The 25,528-nt window shown below is 37.7% G+C and overlaps 1 protein-coding gene across 7 annotated transcripts in view; it reads right to left on the reverse strand.

Moving 5' to 3' along the window:
* Positions 1-2,919: 2,919 nt before the first annotated feature.
* Positions 2,920-25,528, reverse strand: part of KLHL13 (kelch like family member 13) — an 80,141-nt gene continuing 57,532 nt past the window's right edge. For 5 of the 7 annotated variants that reach the window (XM_027645279.1, XM_027645277.1, XM_027645278.1 and 2 more), the window contains 6 exons: positions 23,366-23,507; positions 21,275-21,407; positions 20,824-21,020; positions 13,909-14,704; positions 6,977-7,090; positions 2,923-4,964 (listed from right to left, as the gene is read on the reverse strand). In XM_027645279.1, coding sequence (XP_027501080.1) covers positions 4,477-4,964; positions 6,977-7,090; positions 13,909-14,704; positions 20,824-21,020; positions 21,275-21,407; positions 23,366-23,507 — 1,870 coding nt within the window. In that variant the 3' untranslated portion in view covers positions 2,923-4,476. Of the gene's footprint in view, positions 4,965-6,976; positions 7,091-13,908; positions 14,705-20,823; positions 21,021-21,274; positions 21,408-23,365; positions 23,508-25,528 lie in introns of all 7 variants that reach the window. The other 2 variants (XM_027645280.1, XM_027645281.1) reach the window with 1 other exon arrangement.

Raw genomic sequence — 25,528 nt, forward strand, 5'->3', positions numbered from 1 at the left:
CAGACGGAGAAAAGTTCACTTAATGACATGCAAAAGACTGGTGACAAGAACATGTGAACTGGTGACAGGCAGGAAAGCCATCCTAATTTCCTAGCTTGCTTTCAAAACTGCAATCACCTTTTCACAGCTGAATGGGTCCTGCAATACTCACAGGACCAAAAACGTTATCATTAAGCAAAGTATACATAACACTGCACTTTAAGACTTTTTTTTCTGACCACATTTGTACACAAAGAACTATTATTCACAGGTAAACTAAAATACAAAAGAAAAAATACCTGATAAGCTACATATGGTGTGCAAGTAAAGAACACTTTCACAGAGCTTAGAGAGCACAAAGTGCTACATGAGAGCTTGACTCACCCTCCAGATCTCTGGGTAACCACAACCCAACACACCAGGTGCCAGGAGGAAATGGGGCACACATTACTCCTTCAACACACACAGACCTTTCACAGCTTAAAGCTGCCTGTATATTTCCAAGTAAGCACAAGCTGAATTATGAATGTATTTATAAGAAGTACCTTACATGCCAGCAGTTTGTCCCCTGACATAAGGACTGTGCCACTAGAAAAGCTTTTCAGTTTTATTGATTCTGATTAGGAGCAGGGGAAGTAACAGAGATGTCAGCTACAAAACAGAGGGATTAAAAAACTAGTGACCAGCAGAGTCAGACCACAATGTAAAGGTGAGGTAATTACCAGCTGGAGGGCAAACCAAGAAGGAACAACAATTCTAGTAGGTAGAGTGAACTTAAAAAAAAAAAAGGTGCTTTCCAGATCAGATAATCTCCAATTCTTTGGTTATAAACTTCTCCAGATGTTTGTACTGCACTTATTGCTGTGGCATCAAATTATTTTTTTATGTCCAACCAGCTCATCAGATTAAGACTGTAAGCCTTTGGGAAAATTCTATTTGTCTGTATGCAAACTGCCCTAATCCAAGATTTCCATTATTCCATTAAAGAACCAGACTACTGGATTGAGCTTCTGACTGATTCCACTCCTCAGAAACAGAATGGGCAATTTAAAAATAACACTGTGAGCAAACAACTCACTGAGAACAGGTAAAGTGATTCTTCCACACAAGGGACTTTCAGAAAGGCCATCAGAGCTCATCCCTTCAGCACAACTCCACTATCCCAAGAACGCCAAGACTGCAAATGCCCCAGGATAGGCTGGGTCCTGCCACAAATTGCTTTCCCGGGGCCAGGCTCTGGGACTTCACAACTTTCTAAGGGAAAGGGAACCCCTGAAAACTGGATATCTGCAGATGCTCAACTCTTTGATGTGACAGGGTAAAGAAACTTCACGTAACCTGGGTTTTCCCAAATCTTCTTCCCCATTGCTCCTGTCCTATCTCAAAACACAGCACAAAGGAAATGTCACCTCAGATGTCTCCAGTCAGAGTGTTGTGTTTTGCAGGGATGTCAGCAGGGCTTTTTGCTGAGTTGTATATGGAAGTAAGCACTTGTGGCATTTGCTGCTAATTGGGCACCAAAAAAGCAAAGTCTGACCGAATTTTGTGATCGCAGTGTGGGTCTGCCATCATCGGGAGAGGGCAGACAGCTCCCGTGGCTCTCCCAGCTGGCACACCATGTAGTCTTAATTTCTTTCAAGTCAAATATCTACTAATTGCTTTTTATCCAGATGCTTTTCTTATTTAGGTACTATAACTGCAGAATGAAAGACTTCAAGATTTATGAAAAGAAGAGGCAGCTGGTCACCATGTGGACACTGCTGGCTCTAGTTACCAAGATAAGCTCACTCTTCATACAGGCAGCCTTACTGATAATGGAAATGGAGTATTTGCTGTATCCATATGTACACCTACAGCTGTGGATTCAGAGATGGAAAGGATTTCTTATGCTACAGTTAAGAAAGATGCAATAAATATTAAGTAATTTTACACTACATTACAGCAAAAAAACAGTTTGCAGTTTTTGGCAAATCTTTGAATGTTTGCTTTTCAGTCCTGGTGAGTAAATGTTAACTAATGTCATTATGAACACGTTAATCCAGAGGGAGATATTAAAAAAACACCCTCAAGGATTAATTTGATTGAAGCACTACATTTAATCCACTATGTTGTGTCCAACAGTGATGTCAAAATGACGTTCAAAAATAATTCTTCCACTTCACATGTAACAGATAATGAGTCACTAAAAAAAAAATAAATCTCTATATTGTGGCCATATATCAGCTCCTGGCTATTCAAGGCTCAGACACAAAACTGACATCCTGACTTCAGACCATCTCAGAATGGTTAGAACCCACTCTAACCTTCTTCCAGACAGAGAATGCCAGTGAAGATACTCACTTTTAAACAGTGTGTCTCCTCATCCCCAGCATACAAGTAGCAGGATATATTTACATTATCCAAAAGGAACTGCAACTCCTTCAAGTACTTTTCAGTTTAATTAAAAAAGAGAAACTGAATATGGATTTCAGAGGATTTAAGCTCAAGCAGGGTCTAAAATTTGGTCTCTGAGATAGGAAAAAAAATTAGTAGCACATGACACTTAAATGAGTGACATACTTAAACATACTTAAAATGGCTTACTTAAACAACAGAGCAACATTTTCCTATCCAGTGCTTTGCACAGCATTAGAAGAGTATTCTTAGGGTGATGAGTCAATTTATCTTCACTGGCTACTTTCCAAGAGTATCCACTGGTGTCACTATTCCACCTGTAACAACCTTGCACAGCCAAGTAGAATTAAGATTTTATTACCTTAAAGAGGAAGAATTAATTTTGATTTTAGTCAAAACAATCACAAACCCTAAAGTTTACATGTAGATTTTGGCAGTGATCATTACTAGTAAACTGCATAAAGAATAAATATCAGTACTTCCAAAACTGACACCATAGCAATGCTGCTGCTTGATGCATCAAGCAGGGACAAAATACAAATAGCAAACTCCCAACAAAAGTTTATTAAGCTTTACTTGGTTATTGTTAACAGGTAACACAATAAAATAAGCTGATTTAAACAGTTTTCCCCAGAGAATACCCCTGTGACTGTGCTCATTGGCAAAACCACTTGTAACATAAGATGGGAAGTTAAGAACAAGCAGGATGGTATAATCAGAGCTGCAATTTGTCAGCAGTGGACTGTATTTAGGAGCAGATAAAGATTTCTGTAAATTTAAAAGGCTGCATACATAAGCAACAGTTCTCCAAGTAATAGTTCTCATCAGTCCTTAACAATAAAATGAACACATCAGACCAAAATAGTTTCTTAAAAGTAGGTCAAAAATACCCATTCATGATCACTTCTGCATTGGTTTCCTGGCAAATTCATCTACCCACACAGATATACGTAATGTGTATCCTGGAGACAGTGAGGCAGAGGAAGAAAACCAAATACATTAATGAGGTAGCTTAGACTGGGTAACTGCAGTTAAAAGTTTTATTGAACAAAAGAAGGTAAAACGTGGTAGTCCAAGTTCACTGAGCAAAAGCAGCTCTCTCGCTGAAGCTGCATTTTGTGCTAAATAACCTTATTAACTGAGACTATACAGAGGACACATTATGCAAGTTATCTCAACAGCAAAGGAGAAAAGGTAGATTAAACTTGATCTGATGGAACGATTTGGTCAAATTCAGTGGCTTAAGTTACTGTTTCTAGCCCTTGACTACCTCTATTCAGTACAGGCATACAACAGAGTATACAACTGCACTGAATTCCCATTTGTTAATAGTGTGTGCTCCCATGCAAGCGGAAGCCAATTCCTGAAAAAAAAATAAAATTAAAAAATGTAAAGGTATTTAAAATGTTTTATTTGAAGCATCATTCAACTGACTCAGGAAAAACACTCGATATATGTTATAAAAAAACTCCCGGCTCTACAAGGTCCGCTTCCTGTACAGTGCTAATATTTTAAAATTATTTTATTTCTCCCCTCTGCCTAAGAAACTTCATATGCTCTGAAAGCACCCACAAAGTCAGGTGGGTAAACAGATATGTCAAAAATACTCTGTGAAAAGAGGGAGGTAGCTCAGGCCCCTTGGCAACCTTCGGACAGTTCACATTGTTGTGGTCTACCTCCCCTTGTCATCTGCAGTCAAAAATGAAAGGAAAAATGATTTCAACTATGAAATTTAGTGAAAGAACGTGTTCAATACAAAAATCTTCAAATTTGACTCATTGGGCTCCCAAATGTAAGCTATAAGGTACCTCACATCCAATACACAACATTAATAACGTACCTAGTTCATACATTTTATAGACAATATCCTCTCATTTGTTAAACATTTGGCTCGGGTGAGTACATCTTTTTTGTTAACCACTTGACAAACATTCTAGGCCAAACAAACAGCACAAGTAATGTCAAAGTCTTTTTTTTTTTTTTTTCCCAGTAATTGTACGAAATGCTGTAGGCTAAGCCTAACAGAAACTACTGAAGAAAAATAACAGACTCCATGATGCAGTGCAAAGGTGTTACTACAACATCATAAGTCAAGGGATGGTTCTAAGGTGCTGAAAGAGGAGATTCTCTAGACGGTGACCCTGAATTGTCCTCCGGTGGGAAAACAGTAAGAGTGCAGGCTCGAATGCCACCAAGGGATTCTGGGAGGTCAAATACTTTATGCCACTCATCTTTTTCTGGATCATATTTCTGAACTATTTCCACCATGCACCGATTATTCCAAGAATATCCTCCAACAACATAGATTTTATTTTCAAAGACAGCAACCCCAACATCACTTTGCCCACGTAACATGGCAGCAATTGGAGTCCACTGGTCTAGAGTTGGTGAGTAATATTCACAGCTTAGAACATCATCATAATCACTGGTTCCTCTAAAGTGATTTCCACCAATAACATACAGCTTGTCTCCTACAGTACACATGCAATGCAGACCTCTGACTGTCGTCATCGGAGCTTTCTGAGTCCATTTGTCTGTGTCAGGGTCAAAACACATAAGTTCCTTTTGGAAAGTATCATGGGTAATTCCCCCTAGAGAGACAAAACATATGTTAGAGTAGTGCTCACTCTAATAATAAGCATTAAGTAACAGCTCCCCCCCCCAAAGAAACATTTTAGTGAAATAATTCCATCTTCCTTAAAACTTCTTCACTATCACAGATGTACTCAATTTCAAATGACACTTGTTCCTTTAAACATGAACACAGGCAGGCAGAAGCCATGTCTCACACAACACTTTATTACACATGATTGTTACTGTTTATTACACATGATCACACTTCAGTTTGGCAAAATTACCTTTGCTTACATTCATTCAGTTTGCTAGTTTTGTTTCTCACCATCAAGAAAACAGCAATCCATTTCCCTTTCAAATTTTGCTGCTATGCCATTGTGTTTTAAACAGTCCTATCACACAGCAGAATTTTATCAAAAAACCTTTTTCATCAACTTCAAGTGAATAGAAAGTGGACATAGATTTCAAATATTCTTCTCTTAACAGATGTCTATGGTTCCCTCTATATTTCTATCGTTCTCATAGCTCTCTGCAAGAACATGTGGAGAAAAACTTCAGGGGAAGTCACAGGATGATTTCCTGTTAGTGGATGAAAGATCCCACTTTTCCACAAGGTCACTAGACAAGTCTCAAAGCAGTCACACCAATTTCAGGCACTGCAGGCGTATTATATACGGTTTAAGACCATAATGCTACTATATATGATGTCCAAAAAGTATGCAGAGAATGCACTGCTACTGAACAATCTCTTGCTGGGCTAACCATTCCACATGGAATTATCACCAGACAGAGATGGTATGGTGTCTACAATACTTAATTCTTCAGCTGGACAGTAAGAACTAAATACAGAAAAAAAATAGGACTATCCAGCCTTGGCCCTTAATGACACCTATAGCAGTAGTAGTGCGTGGGAGCTCATCAGAAAGAACAGCATCTAATGACAAAGGAAGCAATCTTCACATTTTCAGTCCCAAAAGTGTTTGGAGCAGATCAAAGGAAAAGAAAAACCTGGGGGAAATACACAGCATCTACATGAAAAAAAACCACAGCAGAGAGCATATATATGTGCTACCTGCAGTAAAACAAGCAAAATGGGCAAAAAAGTGCTGATAACAGCACAGTAATTAGAAGTTTAATGGACATGCTCACAGAAGAATCAGCAGCTGTACCTGACAGTAAATTTTAAAATAAATCCCTCCTAGTTTACTGGCACAAGGCCCCCTAATTTAAGATACCCCAAGGATCAAGCTGCTCCAGCACATTTCCCCACCAGTTCTTGTCAGCTAAGCAACCTTGTCCCACCTCTTGCCCTGAATTTCATCTTAGTTCTTAAGAGGACATCCCTTAAAATTTCAGTAGTAGAATATACATAAGCCTATGATCTCTGTAGTGATCACTGACAGACAGATTGAATCTTCTTTAAAAATTGAGAAGGTACCATATTATCAGACAACCTATTGCCCTACTTTGGAAAAAAAATGGAATGAAACTATAACCTTGGTGACGTACAGGACTGAGCATATTCCAAATGAAAGACCAGTGAAAGTACAGACATCATTCACATACTGTGATTCCATGAAAACTTATTTTCCATTAGCTCAATGAAGGCAAATGTTCTTCTTTAAAGTAATAAAATTTTCAATGCTTTCCAAAGAGGATGCGTTCAATTATACTGCTATAGTATAATTTTATTATATAAAATATATATAATATTATATTTAATTATATTGCTATATAAATGTATATCTGTGCCATTGCTACAAAAACTGTATTCTGATAGTTAAAGTGAATAACTGCTTTAGAATTCAGAACTGTCAATTACTATGAAAATGCATAATATTATCTAAAATAATTTTGTCAGAGCCTGCAGTATGTATGTTATTTAACTGCCTTCATGTGAAATTGCATCAGTACTTATAGTACAACAAACCTACTGCAACCACAGATAAATTTTTATTGTCTCCCACTGAAATAGAAAAGGTTAGATAAGCAATTGTTTCATAGACATAATGTCATAGGAATTATTTACCTGAAATATACATTAATCCCCCATACACAGTTCCAGCGTGACCATAGTGGGGTTCATTCATTTTTGCGACGTAGCTCCATTCATTCATTCTGGGATTGTAACATTCCACAGTGGCTGTTGGAAACAAATGACAACATAAAAGTGTTGAAGCCATTGTGGCATTTTAGTATTGAGTACAGTGCAGTGGCAGAAACTCATAAACAGAGGAAGCACCCACAAGAAACACCGTTCAGCTGAGAAAGTGTCAAGGGAATTATTGAGCTTTATCACAGAATCACAGAATGGGTTGAGGTTGGAAGGGATGTCTGGAGAACATCTAGTCCAACCCCCCTGCTAAAGCAGGGCCACCCAGAGCAGGTTGCACAAGACTGTGCTCGGTTGGGTTTTGAATATTCCCAGAGAAGGAGACTCCACAATCTCCCTGGGCAGCCTGCTCCAGTGCTCTGTCACCCTCACAGTAAAGAATTTTCTCATCCTATTCAGATGGAACTTTCCAAATATAAATTTGTGCCCCTTGCCCCTTGTCATGTCACTGGGCACCACTGAAAAGAGTCTGCTCCCATCCTCTTGAGATCTGTCCTTCAGATATTTGTGTGCATTGATAAAATCCCCTCTCAGTCTTCTCTTCTCTGGGCTGAACCCAGCTCCCTCACGTTTCCTCATAAGACAGATGCTCCAGTTCACTCATCTTCCTAGCCCTCCACTGGACCCTCTCCAGTAGTTCCTTGTCTTCTTTGTACTGGAGAGCCTATAACTGGACACAGCAGTCCAGATGTGGCCTCACCAGGGCTGAGCAGAGGAGCAGAATCATCATCTCTCTCAACTTGATGTGAACTCATTCTCTTCCTATTGTACCCCAGGATACCCTTGGCATTCTTGTCCCCCAGGGCACACTGCTGGCTCATGGACAGCTTTTTGTCTACCAGGACTCTCAGGTCCTTCTCCACAGACTTGTTTCCCAGCAGGTCAGCCCCCAGCCTGTGCTGGTGCCTGTACTGAACTTCATTAGGCTCCTCTACAGCGTGTCCTGGCCTTGCTGAATGACAGCAATCCTCTAACTGTTCCAGTCACTCCTCCCAAGTCTGTACCATCTGAGAGTACGCTCTGTCCCTTGTTGACTAATTTTCTATTGTCTAGTGTTTTATTAAGTACTTGCACAGCAAAATACAGCACAGCATATGGAAGTCACTAAACCAAACAGTTTACAAAAGCCAGGCTTTAAAAAAATACAAGATGAAACATCCCTGAATCTGGAAAGGAGAGGAGTGCCTGTGTCAATACACAGTTCCATTTGTGCAGTTTTCTTTGCGAACTGAAATGTTAAAATGATCAAAGGATTTATCAGATCAGAAATCACAGAGGATAGTACTAAGTTAAAAAGAAACCCAGTACCCAGGAGTCCTTGCAGAATGCATTGCTGAGAAGGAATCCTCTCTTCCAAGTAGGATGGGAGAGAGGCAGGTTGCAGGGAAAGGGCTGTGCAGTAAATACAGAGAATACAAACAGAAAACAGATTCAATAATGGTGCAGGCTGTAGGAACTGGCAGTTTGAATAGTACAATGTGATTGGAGGGGCAGGAGAGCCTCCAAAATCCTGTAATATACTGACCTGATGATGCACAGAGCAATTCTGAATAATTATCTTAAAGACAAATTAAATCTCATTTTAAATAATTAAAATTGAGAATGAGATTCTAATGCCTGTTATACAATGCTTAATCTCTGAAGAGAGATGTTTATGAACAATTCACACATAAAATGAATCTGTCTTCAGAAGTGGTAATTTACATGTTCTAGAAAATGTTTTTTATTGAATCAAGGCTAGAAAATCTGAGTCAGCTCTATGGAATCAGTGATGGTAATTTAACAGTCCAGGATTATGCACCTACTGAAAGAAACAACAACAACAAAAAAACAGAACCTGAGAAACTTGCCATTTTAAAGGCAGAATGTAGTTAGTGTTAGTCTAAGCCTGCAGAATTAGCAGTAGTGGCCAGGTCAGTAAAGAACATTAAACAGAAGCACTTATACAGTGATTAACAGGCAACTCAACCTAACTCCAAGCTGTCCTAAAAATATCCTTTGCCTGGATTATGGTAATGAACACATCAGAAGTTATACTATTAAATATATATAAATCTATGAGTTGTATTTCTCTGTACTGCAACTTGACACCACATGCAGTATTTGCCCAATCTCCAAATAAACCCATGCTCACTCTGGTAAAAATGAATCCATCCATTCCAATATTCTTTTCTAAAAAGGAAAGCTCCTTTCTACTCTGCTCCATTTAGCAATCAGAAGCAAAGATGTGCGGAAATTTCAAAACCAGAAAAAAAAAAGATTTGATGGGTAATTATAGCTGTCCCATTTCCACCCTGACAGTAGACCCTTCCGACCTGCTGCTCATCATTCTACTTGCTTTCACAAAAACAAAGGCATCCTCTTTCCCATGGTGCTTCAACTCTGTGCTGAGGTGAGGAACCTGGATTTCTAACACACTGGGACCGGGAGAGCAGAGTACGTGCAAAGCAATCACAAAGCCAGCAGCACCCAGATGAACGTGACATCCAGCATTGGACGGTTTTATCCCACTCTGCACTATGGACTGCATTTAAGAGAGAAGCCGTAGCCAAAAAATCACTTCAGCAAGAGAAAACAGAACATGCAGAAATCGGTACACATTACTGCCATCACTATCACCAAGTTGTAAAGATATTAGTTATCTGAGAAGGGAGGATGTTCAGTCCAAGATCCCTTACGTCCTGATGTGTCTTTAAAATTCTCTCGAACATTCCCAGTACAGCTAAAGTACTGTTTGATGGTATTTCAGGCAAACTATTCCAACTCAAATCTCACATTTACTGTGCTCTAGAACAAAGTTAATCACTTTCCAGCTGAAAAGCCCTACTCTTGTTTGATTGATTGGTGTAGTTGTTTCCCTGTTACCTCGCAAGGTCATTCAATTTCTCTGCACTGAAAAGATATCCCTCTGCACTGAAAAGAAAAAAATATTCAAAATTCCAGTTATTAAAGGTGTCCATCAATTTAAGGGAGGCATCAGGATGTTCTCTACAAAGTCTCCAGGCAGAGCACAGTTCACAAAACACTCAAATCCTGCTACATTACTGAACCTAAGTATATAACCTATAAAGCATGAGACTGATGGATTTATTCTTTCAACGGCATGAATGATTCAAACCAGACTTTATTTATGTTTAACAGTAGAACTTCTGATGTGTTCATTACCATAATCCAGGCAAGACAAGCCTTGTTTTAATAGAATTAAGCAATCTCAAAAAGACACAAAGCTTTGGCAGTCCCAAGGGATGCTCAGCTCGCACTCATTTTATGGTGCCATCTGTGATGCTATTTGAGGAGTATACAGATATTTAGCACTTCTCTGTCAGTAGCATCTACTGTGTCCTGAGGTTTATTACAGCAGCACTTAGCAACTGTGTGATTCTTAATTTTGTTACATAATTTCTATAATACAGCTGGTTTCTGTACAACTCAAAGATGACTTGGTTAAAGAGTTCCTGACTGATTTTGTCCTAGAATAGAAAGGAGCCACTTCAAAATAAGCCCCTATGCAAGAGGTCCTCCAGTTGACATTTAATTTGATATTCACATTACTACTCACAGTAAACAGCCCAAATGGGTAATGATGCTTATATCCTTAATCAAAAACATTTAAAATATATTTTTTTAGTACATAGTTATAATTAAAATATAGACTCACAGGAGAAGTTTTTACATAAACAAGGAGGGTTCAGCATCATAGAGGGCACCTGGAAAATAAATGCCTTCCAACTTGATGGGCAGAGGGTCAGAAGAACAAGTCCTGCCTGGACTACAAGTCTTCTCTTTCCATCTTCACTGCAGCATGGTGATCAAAGTATCAATGAATCTGTGGTTTAGTCACAACTCAACATCCCCTAAGGTGCTTAGGTAAAGCCCATATATAAAAATCTCAAACTCCACTCAAGCCCATCAACAGCAGAGCCTGAAATATTCCAAAATACCTAAATGCACAAGTTTTCTAGTACTTACAGGCACAGCTTCTGCCATCAAGCATCACAACTGAGCTCTTGAAATGAGCTACAAAAATCTGCTTGTCTGAGAAGAGAAAACAGTCTCCAATACTCTGCACAACAGCACAGCTGGAAGTTACCAATGTGCTCTGATTCATGAGTATCTCAGTGAGTCACACCTGGTTTTCCCTTTGCCTCCTTTTCCAAGAAGTCTTGTCTTTTGCACACCTGCCTTCTCCAGGCTGGGCTCCTCCTTGTGCCAAAGTGCTGTTCTCCCTGCCTTCTGTTCTGGGAATACCTTTAGCAGGTGCCAGCTTTGCCACTCTAAGAGAACCAACCAGAATTATGTGCATGTTTCTGCACAGCCCTAAGTTGTTATACAGCTGAAAAATCTGAATTGTAATTCAGGACGTTTCAAGTATATATTTACCACGTTGCAATGCATGTAACCACACACCTGGAAATTCACTTGTCCTCACCAATGAACCAAACTTTTCTCAGTGGCATGCATTGGGAAAACAGTAGCTGGTTATTACACTAAGGCACATACTGCTGAGGTAGAAAGTGGCATTTACAAAGTTCTCAGAAGATGAAACATCTGAAAACTGTTTTGATAAGGCCCGATAGAAAGCTTCAAAAAAGTACACTTTCTATTCCAGTGAATGTCAGGAGGAAAAAAAAAATTCATTTTAGTAACTTTAATCTTTTGGCCCTTTTCCATAAGAGCTGATCTTCCAGAAAGTTGAATTCTGGTTTGGGGAATTTTTCCTCTCTAACAACAGATTGAAATTAGTTTGAACCCAAGGGCAACTTCTTTAATACCTGTCCAACACACGTTTGACCTTCTCTTCTATGAAATGCCTGAGAGTTTTTCTCATCTGAAGAGAATGGGAAGTTTAAGCTGGATTTCATCTTTTGGCTGTCAAGGTTTATGAAAGAAACATGAAAATGAAAAGTGACTTGCCTCACAATTAACAAGAAAAGAAACTGAAGCCCAAATCAAAGCATCAGACAGCTACAATATTTAGCATTTAGAGTGTTCTTCCCACAGAATGATCCAATGACATTTTTCAAGTCTGTGTGGAAATCGCTGCAGCATTTTAATGATATCTTTACAGAAGATTTTATATAGGTGATAAATTTTGTATTTTAATTAAAGCTGCAGAAGAGTTGAGGTCAGCAGAATGATACTGCTTGATCTAATTTAAGGGAACACTGCACTTAAAGCCTGCTGCACACACAGCTTGCACTGGCTTAGTGACAGCGTTATTTCACATTGATTTGGTTAGACTTGCAACTTTTTCACTGACATTCTTATAACCCTACTCTGCTGAGATGGTACAGTGCACAAGGTCAGCAATCTGATTATCCACTATTAATTCACACCATTAGAAAATAGCTCACTGAAGCTATTTTTCAGGTTTTCTGATACTCAAGAAAAATGTCAATACATGTTAGTTTGTACATTTGGCCTTTTACAGGCTATTAAGCTTGTTTAGAATGTATTTTCAGGTAAATAAAGTGACATGTAGGAAAAACTCTGAAAACCTCATGATCTGCATCAGAAAATGGCTGTCTAAGGAAAACAAATTATTGCAAAACAGCTTCCCATCTTTTTTGGAAACAGGAGGCATTTTTAAATGTCCCATTTTATCAAAGATTAGAACGGATTTTAAGCTTCTAGCAAACCCAGCCCAGTTTTGTGTGATGGAAGCAATGTACTGTATGTTTCCTCAGAAAGTTTGCAACATGATCATGAAAGAGAAAGTGTGTATGTAAATAACTGAGATGCATTAATTAAAAAAATCACAGATGCTGCAGTAGAAATTAGATTTAGTATTGTTTCAATTAAAAATGTTTCTCATTGCACTTAAAGATACCTGTGCATGTCCAAAAAGCAAATCCTAGCAGTAAGAGATACTGCCAGAAAGACTTGACAAGACCCAGCTGAGTACTGGACTGAAAGCAGCTAACAAAATAATGAAATGTTACATCTGGTTGAGATGCAATATTATGCTAAATTATTCCAAGCATTATCACTGTAATATTTCAATTTTAAAGCACAGACAAATGTACAATTGAGTGCACTCCCCCAGACTTGACTAAATACTAACCACTGTGGCTTTGCACAAAGCAATGGATTAATACAGGTCATCCTTTGCAGACTTTTGCTAAATTAAAAGTTACCATGTATTTGTTCTTTCCAACCATCTTATTTCCCATAAATTGATTTTTTTCTTTTTTTATATGTCAAGTGAAATGAATTATCATTTGCAAGGGGGAAGAAAAACAGGAGGCAGCAGGAGAGTCATACATACAAGTAAGTTAACTATGTACTCACAAAATGTAACAAATTAAATACTTAAAACGCCCAGAATGTCAGAATAAATGAATCTCACTGGTCTCTGAGTGAAAGAAATCACTGTCATTACTCCACTTAAAAAATAAAAAAGCAGCAGCAAAAAACCCTTAGTATTTCAAATTACTGATCCAGAAAATTTGTGTCTTTTAAAATGTAACTTTCATTGAACAGCAAGTTTCAGTTACTCATGTATCCCTTAAGAGTGGGTTTTGTTTCTCAACTAATGATTTTTTTTTTTTTTATAATTGCATTTATATACCACCACACTTGCACACATACATGCTTATTTCATGTTTGATGGTAAGGGCAAAGACATTGGATGTCGTGCATCACTACACAAGATAAATGCATTTGGACTTTTTTTTTTTTTTGTAGAATCCCTTCTAAAATTAACTTCTAATGCTACCCAGACAAATTTCCCTCTGCATTTGCAGTATTTCCAGAAAGAAGCTGCACGCCAATGACTTCAACTTGTTTCCTTTCCACCCTTCAAGGCCCAAGACACGAGGCAAGAGGCCGGCTCCAGGAGAACTCACCTAGTTCACCCGCTGCATTTCGACCGCCGACTGCATACAAATGTCCTTTGAGGGCACTTAGGTGGAAGAAGGTCCGCTTCTCATTTAAAGACGCGACTTGCATCCACTTGTTGTAGCGAGGGTCAAACCTGAAGACCGTGTCAACCGCCGTCTTTCCTTTCGTGTCGTAATTGCTCTGGCCCCCGACCACGTAAAGAAAGTTTCCGATCACGGCGATGCCGTGCTGGTACCTCGGTGCATCCATGGGAGCCAAGGATTTCCATTCGTGGGCCTTCTCGTCGTACATCCGTAACTCCTTGCTGACAACCAGCTGCTGCCTCAGCACTCCCCCCAACGTCACCAAGTGCGTGCTGTCCGACCGAATGGCCGTTCTCTCCGACTGCATCACCGGCTGCATGTATGGCATCATTTGGTAGTTGCTGGCTTCCAAAAGCAAGTTGACACAGGTGTTGTCAGTTCTCATGAAGTCCACTGTTTGAACGTAGTTAATAAGATCATTGGGTGTCATCAGTGGAAACCTGATGTTCTTCATTAGCTTCGCAGCGTACTCCATCCGAGGCTCCTCGTAGCGCAGCCAGCGACAAGCCGCCTTGAAGAGTTCAAGTTCAGTGCAGTGCTTAAGGCTATTACTTGAAAGCACAAAGGCAAGACGTTCAAAGGGGAGTTTCACGAATTCACCAGTACTTAATAATGCAGGGAAGTTCTTCAGGATGAAGTTATTAACATATTTATCCACTTCTGTGAGATTGTATGTGTTGGCAATTCGCCCAACCTCAACACAGTTTTCCAACGAAACCTATTAAGTAAACAGAAAAAGGAATCAAAACACTTTCTTAATTTGATGTCTAAATGATAATGTAAAATTTAATGAATACTGTAGAATCAGCAATATTTCATCATTTCACAATGCTCAGGGTGATTTACACATGAGCATATAAATATTCAATGTGATGTATATATTCATGACTGCAAGGGGAGACTCAATTTATTTCTTATTTTGAAGAAAGAAATGAGACAAGTAACAAGCAGATGGCATATATTGTGCCAAATACATTATACAATGACTATGCATAGCAATCATACAGCACTTCGTCTTTGAAAAACTCTGAAAACATCTCTGTAAGAAAGACATGTGGAAAATACAGTTAAGGGAGAGGTGATCAGCCCAAGGTTACAGAGAACAATGCAGAAATCTTACCATTAGACATTTAAACTTTTAACACTTAGACTTTTAAACATTATTAAAACTGTATTGGCATAATGAAACCAAAGAGAATGGTACAGCTACCCCACCTATGCCACATATTTCAGACACTTTATTTACAGTGTTCAATCCTATGAATACATTCCTTCAAAACAAACAAAAATGGATCTTTAATAAATCAAGGCTGTCCTCATACAAACTGTGTTCAAAATTAAATACATATAAAAAATATGACAAAGGTAGTAACTTTATTTCATATATATATATATATATATAATTTTTTTTAAGAATGAACCTAGGATTTCCCCTAAAATTACCCACTGCATTAAATGCTATAACAGTATGGATCACACCCTACTTTAATTCAACACTTGAGTGACCATATCTTGATAAACATCTATTTTACACTGTTCCTGAATCTACGTTTCTCATGTCTTTGGTTCCTAAATTTCTGAGGTCACTTGGGATCCAAGGCAGAGGGAGGAAGAAACATGTCAGGCATGGGGTGTAACTTAAAGTGGGTTTCCAGAGAATCCAGTCAATTAATTTCATCAAACTCCGTGCTACATGTGCAAAGCAAGTCAATCAAACGCTTCTTGCTGAGAATTGCAGCTTTTTTTGCATTCAAACCTTACTGCAATTCAAGTTTCATTTACACATGCTTTCTAGTCTCTGTGCATGTCAGTCCTACTCAGTGTCAACCATTTCCACGACTTTGTGATTCTCATTATACTTGTAATGCCAAAAGAATTTAAGCTTCCGAATCTCATGGTTATTTTTAAAAAGATTATAAAGATTGAGGACTATGACCTGACTGCAACCTAAGATTTCAAAAACCTTCAAATGACCTTCTGGTCATGACAGAGATTACAAGATTTTAATGCTGTATAACTCAATCTGATCATTGCCCTTTAATACCAGACAATTCAAATGTCTAATGAGTACAGGAATAGGAGATTATCTTAATTCACTAGAAACTGATCTAACTTGCCCTGGAGTTAAGATCTGTGGTTATCCAAAGTCTTCATTCACACATTTTGAAATGCCTTCATACACTCAAAGGTTCCAAACCTTATTCTTCATCTCCAGGAACAGTAACCCTGTAATCAGATCCTATCTGTAAGATGAAGGTGCAGTGGACTCTCAAGAGTTCTATTATGAAACTATATGTGCAATGGATACCTGGAAATTATTTTATTATTACAAGACAGACCACATTGTTTATATAAAAATGTAATCACACCAACAGGTAGTGGCCTATAAAACATTCTCTGACTGTTTTTTAGAGTCAGTACCAAACAGGTTGTTCATAGAAGTTGTGGATTCTCCATCCCTGGAAGTGTTCAAGGCCAGGTTGGACAGGGCTCTGAGCAACCTGGTCTAGTAAAAGGTGTCCCTGCCTATGGCAGGGGGGTTGGAACTAGGTCATCTTTAAGGTCCCTTCTAACCCAAGTCATTCTATGATTCTAATTTCTGTACATTTCCTAAGGATGAATCCTAAATTTTTAATTTACATAAATTAATTGCATAATGGAAGTAACACCACGCCATAAATTAAGTAAATGAAACAAGACATTCTTACTTCTAAAATTTCTGTCCAGTTGTATAATAAAAAAATTAAGCAATGGAAAAATCACAAACAGCTCAATTGCAGCATAGCACAAATCTTAACTCTTGGTATACAGTTATTGTATTTAAAAATCCCTTTGGAATACATTTACTGGCATCAAAATACAGAGAGGCAGCACTTCCTCCATGTGAAGGTAAGATATTGCCCACTGAAAAGGCATGCTTGAAGTTAAAAGATCAAAGCAAAACCCATACAAAACCCCATTGGTACATGGGGTTCAGGTTGCAGTGAAGTATTTGGAGTCATTGCAGACACTCTGACACTTACCAAGTGCCCAGCATGCATCGAGTTATGTATTATCATAGTTATGTTACACTGTAAATCAATGCAATTGAATATATTCCTGGAATTCTTACATTTGAGACATTTATTGACACATTACACACTGTTAATGACTGATGAACATGATATGAGCAGATTCCAGTCACCCCAAAATTCTCAGTAAAATTACCTTACAGTGCCTTTATTAATCCACTGGAACTGTACTGCACTCAGGGTTGGGATTTTTCATATATGATTGCAAGAACTTCCCATTATGCTTATGAAATTGTGCACCACATTTGGCTCGCTAACAAATTCCACCATTCACCTCAGATGAGGGTGCCAAAACAAATATTTTCTTAAAAGTTACTTTCCCTGGCAAAATTACTATTACCCTCTTTACCATGTTCTAAGATAATGATCAATGTACCAGGCTAAATTATATTGCAAAGATTTAACAGTCATAAAAATACATATATTCTATACATTCTTATATCCTGAGCCAAAAAAAACCCCACAAAAACCTTCAATAGAATGTAATGCAATAGCTACTTTTACTTAAATATTTGAAATTGGACAGAGAGTAAGTACAGCAATGCTACTTAAACACTTAAGTACTTCAGTTACTCAAGTGTTGAAAAAAAAAAAAAAGGTCTGACATGCTATGCTACTTATGAGAGGTATGGAAATGGTTCTGTATGAAAGTCAGTCAATCAGGAGCTCATCAAGTGTAACTTCTGGAAATCCCACCAAAGTGAACAGGAGGAATGGAAATATCAGATGAAAATATAAGACTGGTTGTACAGTGTATCCAGTAACTAGTAAAAATACTCACACAGAAAGACCTAAAAGCCATAAACAGCTAAGCAGCTCCATAAGGAGTTGAAAATTTTATTTAAATAAATTCTATTTTATGTGGTCTTTGACTCCTGAGCAGAGACACTCATTCGTGTTACTCATTGCAATTGTTATTACAAAGCAGAAGTTGCACAAAATACTAAAAAGCTTTTCAAAAAAGAAAGGTCAAGCACAGCACTGTATTATTACAGCCTGAAAATCCCAATGCAAAAGCCAAAGTACTTTCTTGAGAATGTGGTTCACTTAATTCTTTGAAATTTTGAAGCAATCACTACCCAAGCTGTCATAAAAACTTAATGGACTATAAATACTACAAAACTGGACACAGCAAAACGATTGCAAGCATATTTCTGAGAGAAGCTCAGAAATAACATGCACAGAAAGTCAAGCTCTGAAGCCCAGTACCACAAAACATTTGGGTGCCTAACTTTGTTTTGTTTCAATGACCGTTAGACATTGAAGCACTTAACACAGTGTTTCAAAGAGTGGAAGTTTAAAAGAGCTCACATACCCCTGAAACCCTCAATTTTTCTGTGGGCTCCCATACACAGAAGCCAGGAAAAAACAGCAAAGAAATTTGACCAGCTCAGAAAGTGGAATCAATCATACCCCTAAATAACAAAAGGTAAATTTCTGGTGGCTGGCAGAGCTGGTCCCAGCATTAAATCCCACGCTCCCACAAAACAGATTATCTTGCTCCATCCTCAGATAACCAAGTTCTTTTGACAAGACAGGACTTCCAAGTATTAAGCCCTCAATATTTGACAATTTGCTAGTTGTTACAAAACTCTAAAGCACAGAATTATGGAAGGAATAAATTTTATTTAAGCAAGTACAGCCAAAACATTCATTTTCAATGTTTCGGAATGTTGTCTTTAATTACAGTACAACACCCCCTTCCCCATTACCCTGTGATTTTCCCCTGAGTGTTGTAATTTACTTGGACAGGTTTCTCATCTTTCTCCATTTTGTACACTACTCCTACTTTTGCAAAATCACTCCTGTGTGCTCTCTAGCACTCACTACTCTGAAAACAGTTCCATGGCATTTTTATTAATTTTAATTACATTATGCCTCATTTAGATGTGAACATAGGAGTAGTCCTAGTCTATTGTACAGCTATAAATATTTAAAACTGAGTTAAACTGAAAACATCTTAGGAAGTATTTCAGTGTTTCTCAGAGTCTGTTTGGCTACAGAGCAAAGATTATCACAGCAATGGGTTACTTGACAGGAGAGGTGTACATGCAGAGCAAATAAAAGAACACTTTCAAGTCAACTACAACAGATACAATTCTTTGAAGGTCTCACTATTTTTGTTACATGAATTAAGCTGTTACCTTAAGCTTCTGTTTTTCTTTCTAAATACTTCCAAAACCCTCTTATGAATTAACACAATTACAGTATGCCTTACATAAACTGACTTCTATAATCTCTTTAATAATGGACTCCCTAGACAATTCAAAGACAAATAAGCATTTGTCTGGAAATGCTTACATCAGGTCATGGATGCTGCTCTCAAGTCAGATATCTTCAGTAGAAATCAGCTCAAGACTTGCTTAGAATACTCATTTAAATTACAGAAATGCTCCTTCAAAAACTAGAGTGAAACTGGGGAATAGTCTTTGTAAAGCTAAGATATGATAATTAAAAAAGTAAAAAAACACAACCCAATTTCCTAGTCAACTCTTGTTCCAACAAAAGTAAGTTCATTCAAAATTTCTTTAAACAAGGATGTGGAGAATACAACCAGGTCAACAGCACAACCTCAATTTTGTACTTCCTCTAGAGCTACACCATGAATGAAATTATGTCTCCTTAGACATTTGTGTAAATGAAAGCCTTCCAGAAAAAAAGAATCAATAAAATGAAGAGAATTAATAAAGTCTTCCTGATTCTTTGAAAATGTAGTATCAAACAAGACCCTTTTTACTTGAACAAGAGCAGTGACTGAGGTCGATATCATAAGTGAAGGCACCTTCACAGAACAAGCATTTTAAACAATGAAAAAAATTATTCCAAATAACACTATTTAATATTAAAAATGCTCTTTCCCTTAGAAAGCAAAATAAACAAGCAGCTGCCCTAGGCAGAAAGGGGAAAGGGCAACATGATGTCCCTGGGGCTCACCTCCCATCAACGGGAGCCCGCTCCAAATCCCTGATTTAGAACACCACTAAGACCTTTTCCCAAGCTGGTATTTATAATAATGTCAACCCTGGAAAGGCATACTGTGTTCATTTTGGAAGGTAAAAAACCACTGAGCAACATAAAATAGGTGGTGTAGGATTGAAGAGTATTAAGATTAATGAAACATTATTGCAATAATCTCAGAGAATCAGCCAGTTAGAAAATATTCCCAAATTAAAAGCAAAACAGCACATTATAGACCCTAGATGTCTCTAACACTTCCCTTATGAAACAAATTGCTGTTATTACCAGCTTGGAGTCCTCTTCTTTGCAGAAATCCTGGTAGTATATGTCAACTAGGGAGGTCACATTTTTAAGCCTGTACTCTGCAGAGCAATGGGAATACCTGGTTCTTTATTTCTCATTACAGGCTATCAGAAAGCTGAATTCCATATAATATGAGTTCGTGTGGAACACACCAGTCTCCCTGTTACAGGTAAAATGAAATTTCTAGTAAGGTATATAATGAATTAACATTAACATTAGAAAACCTCCAGGAAACATTACAAATAACACCAAAGTGTCTCTCCAGGCAGAACTGCTTTGATGGTACAGCTCTTGCACTTACATCAAACTGACACTGTACGTAACACTCAGAAAAAAAAAGATTTTCAAGAAAACAACACAGCAAACTTGTTCTCTGGGAATCCAAATTATGAATAGTGGCAAGTTTTAGACTTAACTTCGACTACTACATGGTCAATGTCATTATAAAAGAAACCCCCACATACCAAGGCATTAATCATTGTAAATGGGAAACAAGTAGTCTTACCCCAGAGATAAGAAACACTTTACAGAAGTCCAAAACAGGTAAAATCTGCAAAAAACTGGCAGCTTCCAGAGTGTCCTGAAGGTTGTCCATGTTAAGGGAAAGTTTTGCAGTATAGATGAAATCAATGATCTTCTTTAGGCCTATTTTGTTCACACCGTGAAGCTTAATGCACATTAAATCTTGTTCCTTCATTCCCCCTGAAAAAGACAGGCAGGTAAATTTATGTGATCATTTTGATGGGGTTGAAATAATCTCATAAACTTATACAAAATTAAAACATAATTTAAAATTTTAATTAAAAAATTTTAATTAAAAATTTAAATGCAAGAGTAGAGAAAGTTAATTAGTCCATAACGTCGTTTACAGTCCTGATTCACACACAACACTGAACTTCTGTCTGAGTGTCCCAATGACAGCAGCTTGGAGACAGTAACTCTAACAAAACCCCCACCTGTGAACATGGCCTTGAAGTAATCACTGGCAGAAGCCATCATTGCTCTGTGAACAGGGAACACCTCGTCACCATCTCCAGGAACAAGCGTCACATCACAAAGCAAACCTTCCACTCGCAGCTGGTCAAAACCCTGCAGGAAAAGCACAGTGCAAAGCACCCACTTGATTTTGGAGGAGAGTAGGAATCTTTCATTTCCCTTTTGTAAATACTTATTTACTTTTACATCCATACGTACTGTAGTACCAAAAAAAGTGACAAAGAAATAATTTGTCATCTTAAAACCATTATCTCTACTATATTCTATTATTATTATCCATTGAAAACAAGCAGAATAATCATTATTTTCCACATATGGCCAAAGAATGCAAAGTACACTGGACCTTAGAAAGTAGCTTTATTCAAATAATTAAGGTATTTTCAGGAAGGTGTTTCTTTTGTAAGCATTCACAATAGCAGTTGTTTCAGGTAGGGATTGATGTCTTTTTTTGGACCTACCTTTTCTGGACACATATGCATTCTAGATATAAGTCTGTTCCATACCAGTTTAAGTGCTTTGCAGCCTAAGTGGCTGCCAAATTCTGCAGCCTGAAAGAAAAGCTGTCACCTGGTTCCATGATTATCAAATTTGTAAGCAAAGATGGCATGGCAAGAATTCCAAAATTAGCTCCCATTATACATCTGATCTTCTCTGAATTACATATAATGGCTAAATGTAATAAAACAATAGAGTCAGCTAAAGCATTCTAGAGTAAGATTTTCCTCTAAAGTTGAGGATTCTGGAGAATGGGTAAAATATTCTCCTCTTTCATGTACTACAGAACATAAGCTCAAACATAAAATATTTTCCTTTAACCTGGTGTTTTTCTAATACTAGCAAGAATGCAAATATTGTCTTCATAGATTTAACACTTAAAGAAGTCTTGGGATCAACCTGCATGCTTTAAAATTTAAGTTCTCTTAAAGCAAGTTTGTATTTTTAAAACTGCAAAAGTACGTAGAAATGAACATTTAAATTTGTTGCACAGAAAACAACAGAGTGCAAATAAAAAAATGAGTATTGGCTTCAGTGTATCGGAAGCCAAAGGCAGGATTATATAAACCCAGTGTATTTCAATCAGTCAAATGACTTGCCTGTAGTTCCTACAAACTAGGCTACAAACAAAACTACCAGTTCACCAACTGCTCAAATTTGGAAGAAAGAAATTAATAAGGAGGAAATAAGCTCTCTGCCTAATGTTCAAGCAAGGGAGAACTATGCCCAACCATGCAAGCCTTAGAAACTAAATCAAAAAAATCACTAGCTTCTGTGAACTAAAAATCAAATTTTTTCCCCAAACTGAGGCAATCTATGTAGGCAGCAAGTAAAAAAAGTTAGTGGCAGTTTTCCAAGGAGTCATTACTGTACAAAAGTCATCTGCACTACTGAGAATGACCACACTGCAAAGCAGCAAGAGCTATGAAGCTGTTGGATTGACTCTGTATGGCACGTAAAAGCTCCAGCAGAAACGAGAGGATAAAATGACTATACTCTTAAATTCTTAGAGCTTCAGGGAGGATCACATTTTTATCCGTTAGAGGAATGTCCTGCCATACAGCAGTGCCACAGAGTCAGGTCCAGCACAGGCTGTTACACCAAACCTGGCAGGGCTCTGCCAGTTTAGGGATGTAAAGATGGAGCACAGAGCTCTCCTCATCACATCCCTACAGCAGCTTTCACACAGGAGATGGTATACAAGTGTTTGCCTAACATAATTACATGATTACATTTAAGTGAGCTTCTTTTACACTGCTGTCACTTCATAATTTAAATTATATTACCTCTCAGAAACTGAGAGGGGACAAGGATACAACCCAAGGAAAAGGCCAGGTTTTTCATGCTGTTTCTACAAGTTGAATCTTTAACTCAGTGGAAATGCAGTCACAGGTTATGCTTGCTTGTGGGCATTGCCAGCACAGCACAATAACATGGGGGTTTTTGAGGCCTTTTTAGGAAGTACCAGACTGATAAAGGCTATTGAGAGGAGGCATTGTTTAGACCAGCCAAAATTCTCAGCACAGATCAATGCAAACATAAGAATATTTAATTACCTGTAACACCACAGAACTGTGAGTATTGCTGGTGAAAAATCTTGTGGTTCCTGTCTTCGAAGACTGTAGATGGGCAGAGACGCCCATATCGCTGCTACCGAGAGATACTTTCATATGAGGATCCTCCTCTTCCACCAGAGATCTACGAAAATCGGAACAGAGAAACCTTAAGACCAAACTCATTTTCACTCAGTGATCTTTCGTTCTTAAACCACAGTCTTCTGGGATGAAATGTAACAGCTCAGAGGCTATAGGAAAAAAAAAATCTGCAGGCAACAGAATCAGTCCTTAGTGGTTCCCTTCAGCTAATTTAAGAAAGTGAAGCATTAAGTCTCTAAAAAAGCATAACTTCAAAAACCTGATTTTTGGCTAGTAAGTTTTTCTTTTTCCTTCCACTCCCAAGTCCCTGATTTAGACACTAGCACACCACATTATTTCTACATGTGCTTTCAGTATTGTAGGATGCTTGCAGGGGTTTTATCTGGTTTCCAAAATCAAGTATCTTAGCTTTTCCTTGGCAAACTGGTGAAATATTAAAACTCTAAGTGTAATATTTTAAAGTAAGCATTTTCAGTCTTATGGCTTGCATTATCTTGCTCATCTATGAACACCATAATAGAAAATACAGACCATGGAGTTTCAAGCTGTAACTTTAAGCTGCCTTTAGAAACTAGAGACTAGAACTCCATTAGGACATGATGATCCAGTATTTTGCTACTGCAGGCAACCACTTTACAATTTTAATTTAAGATCTGATTCCCAGCAATTACTGTCCAAATCTAGATAGGAAGAGCTAATTTTAGGTAGAACTGTTAAAGAATTACTGCACTGTTATTAGCCTTCTATTTTCATCTTAAGACGTAAATTAGGTTTACATAAAGAGATATACATATGAGAGTCTAACTACCCAAACCTGTAATTATTATACAATGTAAATTAATTTCATCTCCAGAAATATTAACAATAACTAGCTTCTGTAATTTCCGTGATCTAATGTGCCACCTATGAGCATGCAGGGCAGTATAACTCATATATACACAATTTTAATTAGCAAACATAAGCTGTTAATCTACAGATGAGGGCATCTTCATTATTAATAAAGACTCCATGCCTCACAGAAGATTGCCATTTGATGTAATTGCTGCAAAACTCAGATAGGAAAAGTTTTCCAAATTTTAAGTGTGCAGGTTGAAACATTGGCCTCCAAGCTAGTTTCAGAAATTACTTTAAATAAATAACAAGAACGTGCTTAAATCCCCCTCCTCTTCCCCAATTTTGATTATGTTCACTATGTAAGGGCAGATTTGGAATTTGCGGAAGATAAATAATTTTCATAATTTCCTTTTATAAAAAAATATTTCCCCCACCTTCTTTGGGTCCAAAGCCCATGCAGAGCAGTTTCTGAAACTCACACATTACCCTGATAGCACCAATGTGCCTTGTTCAAACCCATGAGTACAAAAGGTCAGCTACAAAAACATATTCAGAACAAATTCACCATTCAACAGCATACATGGGTTTGAAACAGTGAGATTTTATGCACACAGACATAACACTGTAAGAACAAGGGTACATCTAAATAGCTGTGACTTCTAATGTATTCAGACAGCTGAATAAACCAATAAATGTGGATGTACTGCAGCATGCAAAATTTGTGCAATTTTGGAACAGAATTATCTCTATTTTATAAAACAAATCCAGAATTATTTAAATAAAGTTTACAGGGTGTACTTCAGAAAAGTGCTCTCCAAGCTATCTTTGGCATACAACAAATACAACAGTGTAACACAGCAGCAAAGCAATTTCTAGCTCATGACCCAAAATATTTTTGTTCACTTTGTTCTAGGGTGTTTTAGCTTTGGTGGTGTTTGTTTGATTTAGTTTTAATACATTCACATCAAGGCAAGAGTCTAACATAATTTCAAAGGACACCCAGTCTCTAAATTTGTACATGTCTTTCTAAGAAGAAATATAAAATAATGTGGGGAGACTTGTAAGCGTGGGTGGGAAGGAACAACAGATTCAACTAGCACGAATCTGACTGTTTGCTCTTGAAGCAGCTTCCCGAAATGTCAGATCAGATAGATGTTACATGAAGGAGCTTTTAAAATACTTTCTCTAAATTCAGAAGAAAATAGAAGATGTACACATCAGTTAAAATCA

The sequence above is a fragment of the Corapipo altera genome, unplaced genomic scaffold (assembly GCF_003945725.1).
Source record: "Corapipo altera isolate COAL_440 unplaced genomic scaffold, ASM394572v1 65, whole genome shotgun sequence".
Classification (NCBI taxonomy): Eukaryota; Metazoa; Chordata; class Aves; order Passeriformes; family Pipridae; genus Corapipo; species Corapipo altera.